At 61.2% G+C, this 6,733-nt stretch overlaps 1 protein-coding gene across 1 annotated transcript in view; it reads right to left on the bottom strand.

Annotated features, from left to right (window-relative positions):
- Positions 1–1,406: 1,406 nt before the first annotated feature.
- UBALD2 (UBA like domain containing 2) overlaps positions 1,407–6,733 on the bottom strand; it is a 5,961-nt gene continuing 634 nt past the window's right edge. Inside the window, exons 2-4 of the mRNA XM_040456774.1 lie at positions 6,680–6,733; positions 6,375–6,437; positions 1,407–2,547 (exon numbers count right to left, since the gene is read on the bottom strand). Of these exons, the coding sequence (XP_040312708.1) occupies positions 2,227–2,547; positions 6,375–6,437; positions 6,680–6,733 (438 nt within the window). The 3' untranslated portion in view covers positions 1,407–2,226. The remainder of the gene's footprint in view (positions 2,548–6,374; positions 6,438–6,679) is intronic.

Raw genomic sequence — 6,733 nt, 5'->3', positions numbered from 1 at the left:
GCATGACCTAATGCTCTGGACGAGAGGAGGGGAGCAGCTTGAACCCCGGGGTCCGGGGTGTGGGGTCCCGGGTTCACAGCCGGTGCCCTTTTCTCCTGGAGCAGGAGGCAGGGGAGGGCCGGCCCCTCTGCTCCTGCTCGGGCTCCCATTTCGCACCCTGAGAAACGTCAGAAGGTTGCTGGCTCCGTGTCCCTGGCCTAGAATCCAAACTCACCAGCTTGGCAGGGAAGGGCGGCAGCAGCAGGACAGCCGGCCCGCCGCACCCAGGCCTCCCCCACGCCCACGAAAGGACAGGGAATGGAGGCCCACCCTCCTTCTGGGCCGGCCGCCCACCCTCACCCGGGCTGTGGTCCCGAGGCCACCCACGTGCCCCGCAGGGACTTCCCCTGGCAGTCCGGGAAAGCACAGGTGGGCTGGCTGGTGGGGGGAGGCCAGGAGGAGCCCCAGGGGTTTCCAACCAGGAAACAAAACCGAAAGGACGGACCCAGCCCCTAAACCATCACAAGCAGAGGGGAGCTGCTACAGGGTTCCCAGCGAGAGAAGGTGCGGGAAGACCCAGGAGTAGGGCGGGCTGGCTGAGCAGGCATTGGGTGTGAACTCCCAGACCTTCCTGTCCCCAAGCTACAGCGGGGGGCCCACTCCCGGGCTCTGGCTGCTCAGAGGGAGAAAACAAGCTCTTGGGGGACAAGGGACTCAAGGTAGCATCCCTCCTCCCCAGCATGAGGCTCACGGAGGAGCCCTGACCCTGGGGCCAGCCACCCACTCCTCCAGCCAGCTAATAGGCTCCTGCCACCCAGACCACCCGCACGGCAGGGTCACCTGAGGAAGGGGCCCACTGGGCCAGGAATCTCTGCCTCCACTCTACTGCCTGGAGGCTGTGGGGAAGGTACGAAACAAAAGGAGGTCAGTTCCTGTGGGGACACGTCTCTCTGGATCCTTGACAGCCTGGGCTGACCTTTGGGGTATGGCCAGTCAACACGCACTCAGGGACAGGCTACCCCAAAGAAGGCCGAGGACAGAATACTAGGGATGGGTCCAGACTGGGGGCAGGGGCAGAGGATAGGGCTGCCACCAAGTGGAGGGGTAGCTCCCCTCACCGCGGACAAGACAAAGGCTCCAGGGCTGAGCACCAGCCACTCCCCACTGCCAAGGGCCAAGGGGAGAGGGGAGAGGGTCATGGTCACCAAGTCAGGCCCCGTCTCCCCTTCTCCCTTCCATACTTAACGGGACCCAGCCTGTCCTCTCAGCGCCGGGGTCTGGACACCCCTCCTCAGAATATCCAGCCCAGCCACCTAGCAAGGAAGCCCTTCCCCTCCAACCACAGCAACAGCCGGGGCGCCCCGGCCCCTCTTCCCCAGGAGAGCGCTTTTTTTCCTACCAAGGCAAATAAAGGCACCGCAAACCAGGAAAGTTAGAAAAGTCTCTTTTTAAGTCTTTAAATTAAAATTTCACCCTGGTGAGATGATTGATTTGGGAACTAAATCCAAAGGCAAGCTCTCCACTCTGTCACCCACTCAGACGGGACGCACAGCGGGAGAGGCAGGGTGGCCGTGGAGAATCGGGTCCCCCGGCTAGGCAGAGCCTGGGCCTTTGACCCAAGCCGGCTCCTTAGTTCCGCACAAGCCCCGCACATCCAGCTGGAGATGGGGGGACCCCGGGAGCTGCGGGGCCGCTGAGGAAGCCGGGGTGGGGAGAGCGCCCCATGGCGAGGAGGCCTCCACCCCTCCGGCCGCCGCGCATTTCTGGGAGCCCCTGCCGCCACGGAACTCCTTGGAGTGGCTCCACGGGGGTCCTCTTCTGATTCCAGAAGGCATGACCTTTGAGGGGAGGCAGCTAGCAAGACACCTGGCCCCCAAGCACCTGCCCCGGCACCAGGGGTGGAGGGAGGGGTGCTGGCCCAAAGGGGAGGACGCTCCAGCCCTTCCCTGCTGACCCCGACCAGCCAGCTCCATTCTCACATACATTAGTTACATTTATATATTTATATATTATAGTTATATATTAAAAAGAGAAAAAACTTGCCTGAAGAGAAACTCCTGAAGGACCCAAGTGGCTCAGGAAGTTTACTAGCCCCGCCCCCCCCACAACAATTCTTTTTATAAAATCTTCCAGTGCGATCTTCAGGAAACCCCCGCCCGCCCCAGCTCCCCCCACCCTGGCCCTCCTGTGTCTCCGCGACCCTGGGCTGCCCCCCAGCTCCAGCCCAGCGCCTGGCAGCATCCAGTGTCATCTCTGGCCATCCATGGCGGCCATGGCTTTCTGCTGGGAGCCCCCCTGCTGTGCTCCGGGGGGCCACGTGGGCTGTGGGTGGTGCAGGTGGTGGAAGCTGTGGGCCGTGGGCGAGGAGGGTGGGATCCAAGCGGCCTGGTGGCCAGGGGGGGACGAGGCCCAGAAGGGGCTGAAGTTTGCAGGGGGGGAGCAGGCCACGGCCGTCATGGGGCCGTTGCCGCTCTGCAAGCCCTCCGAGGCACGAAGCTTGGAGAACATGGCCAGTGCATCAGGAAAGTTGGGCGGCGTGGCAGGTGTGTTGCTGGGGGTGCACATCTGCTGGAAGAGAACACAGGTGTGGGGAGGGTTACCGGCACACTCCCCGCCCCCAACGTGGAGCCACGCCCCCTGGGCCCGGAGCCTTCTGGTGGCGCTCCCCCAAGGCCAGCCCCTCCCCCCAAGGCCAGCCCCTCCGTTATTCCCATTTTCCAGTCCGCGAGGAGCTTCTACAGGAAAAAGGCACCCTTTCCACCCTGAGCCAGTCGATACACACAAACCCCAACGATTTTCATCAGAACCAAAGAGAGTTTCATGATGCCAGGAAGCGACATCCCGAGGAGCGTCAGAAGTAAAGGGTTAACTCCAACCAGAAGCTAGGGTGTCAGATTCAAGTGAGGACAAGAGAGCAGCCCGGGACACCATTGCTTAGCGCCTCAGCCTGGGTAAGAAACCAGCTGGCTCCCTCAATAATCCGCCCTCAGATGTTCTGAGGTTGTTGGTCAAAGGAAGGCGGCCAGACCCAGGGTCTCCCTCCGATGCCCAGAAGCTACACTTTCTCAGTGTCTGGGTTCGTTCGGCATTAACAGCACCAGCCAGCAGGCCCTGGACACTTTGTTATCCCACTTCTCACGACGCCAGGGCACAGATGGGGAAACTGAGGCCCGGAGCTCAAGTCAAGTGACCAAGGCACATCCACCGCGGCAGACTACCCGCTGAGAAGATGGGATTCCCAGGCTCGAATTCCTGGGGGTGGGGGTAGGGGTGGGGTCCCAGATCTTCCTGGCCCCAGCTCTTAATCTCTACCCAACCCTGAGTCATCTGCACTTAAGAGTTAAGTACAACTTCATGCCTCGGCTCCCGGAGGACGAAAACCAGGGAGGGATTTGGGTTTCCTGTGTCCCCAGCATCTCTCCCATGATGTGGCAGCCAGAGGCTGCCAGAAGTCTCGGCCTGTTCTGTCCCTCAGCCCGCCTGCTGGGGGTACCTTTAACAAACACCGCAAAACCTGCTGTCTTCTGCCACGACCCTGGGAGGGAAACTCCCCGAACTCTCCAGTATCCGCCACCCTTTCTGATCAGGGACCCCCGCCAGGAAGGGCCAAGGGCTGGGGTAGGGTGGCGGACTCTCCCCGCCTATGGGGGGGGGGGGGGTAGTGCAGCGTGGTGGGGCTGAGGGTGCCACCTAGAAGCGTCCCACAGGGGCACCCGGCCCAGGGCAGCAGAGAGCAAGGCCTTACACAAAGCCTGTTCTGACCTCACCAGCAGCTTCTCCCTTTCCGGGGAAGCCAGGAGAGTACTTCTTTGAATTTCTCCTAATTTTAGCAACACCAGCCCCTCCCCCAGGCACGGGGCTGGGGGGGCGGGGGAGACAAGATTCTAGGGTTCTTCACCTCGCAGAGGGCGCTTTCACAGCTCTGCTTTTAAATCCCAGGCAGAAATGAGGAGGGAGAAGCAGTCCTATTAACTGGGCCAGCTCCCTACCAGCAGCTAGGGAGCACCAACCATTGTCTTCCTCAGGGGCGGCCGCAGAGCTCCCAGCAGGCCCGGCCCCACCCAGACCGACCGCTTCCCTCCTCCCTTCTGTTCCCCGCCCCCCACCCCAGGGCTGACTTCTCGGCAGCAGGAAACAATGAATGGGGGGTGGGGGTAGAGGCCAATTGCATCACAGCATCGTGACTTCCCCAGTTGACCAAGCCAGCGAAGCTTGGCCTCGATGAACCACCCCGCTGCAGAGAATGGTCTGGCTCGCGGGGACCGGGCGCATCCCGTGCCCACCTGGCTGGGTGAGCTCCTGCAAGTTCCTTCACCTTTCTGAGGTTCTCTCTCTCTACTCTGGTAAACGCAGGGGTTTGGACCACATGCTCCCGAAGCCCCTGCAGCTCCTTGCTTCTAACAACTGTGGACGAAGCTTCCAGTCCTCAAGCACACCCAGTGTCCACTGCACCCTGCTTGCGATGCAGTGCCTTGCTCTTAGAGCTGCCCAAAGCCCCCCACCCCCACCCCCCGCCTTGTCTGGGAAGATGCCTATAGCTGTGGGACTGTACAGTAATTTACAGGACAATCATTTATCAGCTACCTGTGCCCTGGGTCACTTCTGGTATTATGCCACTACTGTTCTCTTTGTTGTTAAGTTTTTTTCCTTGGATTCTCTCTAAAATTAGACTCCTTGAGGGCAGGAATGGCATTCTCCACTGTGCTGATTAAGTACTCAATACAAGGCGGGCTGATGGATACCCGAGATTATAAAGTCTGTTACAAAATCTGCCGCCTGCCTTGAGGGAAGCTTTTAAGAGATTATAATCCCTGGGCGCCTGGCTGGCTCAGTTGAAAGAGCATGGGACTCCTGATCTCGGGGCTGTGAGTTCCAGCCTCACGTGGGGTACAGAGATTGAGGGAGAGGGAGGGAGAGAGGGAGATTATAATCCCTTGGGATTTGCAGAGAAGGAACTACAGGACCTAAAAGGGCCGATAGTCCCAGCTCTCCCTGTTCACTGCACCACAAAATGCTTGCTCTGGAAGCCCCTGGGCTTTCTGGAATGGCTACAGTTGGTGGAGCAAACCCCAAGGCTCTTGTGAGAGATGGGAGGCAGGGGGCTCCCAGGTCCTAGTGCAAGGTGGAAGCCAGAGCTTTCCCATGGTCACACGCAGGGGAAGGTCTCCTGGAGATGACCCCTCACCGTTTATACAAGGAACCTGGCCTTAGCTGCCACAGCCCTGCAGCCGGCACAATTCTCCCCTCATATTCCAAGACGTTTTTGTCCTTTGATTTATATACAGCATAAACCATTCCAAGTTGAGAAGCTGGTTAAAAGGTCAAGACGGACCCTTCTACTTGTCCTTTCACCTACATGAAAACAGGGCCCCAAGGATAAGACACAACACAGAACCACGTGCAGCTTCTCCAGGAAAGGGAGCAGCTGAGAAGGGAGCCATGGGCAAGGACACCAAGTGTTAAAATGCCAAAAATGTACTCCAAAAGCCACAACAGATCTCCTGGGGAATAATGTTTTACAATCCCTACTGCGGAGCCCCGTCCCTCCCCGCCCTCCCCCCCCCCCCCAACAGAGCTAATAGGTAACTAGGGGTGGGGAGGGAAAGGCATTCAAGCCTCTAAAGTGAAAGCTTCGTCCTGTGCCCCTGGAAAGCAGGACACCCCCGCTGGCCAGGAGGGCAAAGCCTCAGGCCCCGGGGGGCCGGCTTGGAAAAGAAAGCAAACCCAGACCCCAACCGCTTCTGTTTCCTGTACTTTTGTGTGTCTTTACGTACCGGGGTTAAATGCAAATTCGTGTCCTTATCTTGTCTAAATCCGTATGTCCTCCACGCTCAGGGCAAGTCCCTTTTCCAACAACAGGAAAGAGTGAACATACCTCTCCGGGTAGAGCCTAGCTCTACCCGAGCCTGGGTGGATTTATCCCTTTCCTGTTCCCTGCAGGGCTGGGTTGTTTGGCTGGGGTGTGGGGCGGGGGGGAGCTCTCCGCAAACACAGACACCCCAGCTCCCAGCCCCCTCAGGGTCCTTCACCCGGGCTCCCAGTTTTCCCAGACGACCCGTTACCATCCCATCCGAGCCCCCGCCCCATCCCCCGGCCATCCCGGCCCCCGGCCCCCGGCCCCGGGGAGCGCTCCCGGCCCAGGCCCGAGGTCGAGGTACAGTCGCCTGGGAGGCCGGCCCACGAAGTTGGGCGAGCCAGCCGGCCCCGGGAGCCGCTCTTTCCTGGAAGACATTTTGGCTCTTTGTTTACATCGCGGCGCGGCGCTCCCCGGCAACATGGCTGTCACCGCCCGCGGCTGACAGCGGCCCCCGGCCCGCGCCCTCGGCTCCGGGTGAGCTGCGGGCCGGGGTGCGCGCCCGCGCCGCGCCCGCCCGCCGGCACCCGGCCCCGCTTACCATCTGGTGGTGGTGGTGGCCGTTGGGAATGTTGGTTTCTTGGAAAAACGTGCTCAGGGCGGTCTGCGGACAAACACAGCGGCAGGGCGGCGGTTAACGGGAACGGGGGCGGGAAGCCACCCCCCCCCCACCATCGGCCCCCGGCCGACCCGTCGGCCCCGCGGGCAGGGCCCCTGCGCGCCGCCCCCGGCCCCGGGCCCCGCGCCCCACGCGACACCTCCCGGCCGCGGATCGCCTGACGGGGCGACACAAATAGAGCGCCCCCTCTCCGGCGCCGCGCGCCCCGGGCCTCGACCCGCGCGCACCTCGAACTGCCAGTGGGCCGCCTGCAGCAGCTGCTTCGCCTGGTCGGCCGCGCA

This window comes from Herpailurus yagouaroundi, unplaced genomic scaffold (assembly GCF_014898765.1).
Source record: "Herpailurus yagouaroundi ecotype Mexico unplaced genomic scaffold, PumYag 217, whole genome shotgun sequence".
Classification (NCBI taxonomy): Eukaryota; Metazoa; Chordata; class Mammalia; order Carnivora; family Felidae; genus Herpailurus; species Herpailurus yagouaroundi.
Note: the sequence above shows the minus strand (reverse complement) of the source record. Positions and strands in the feature narration are given on the sequence as shown.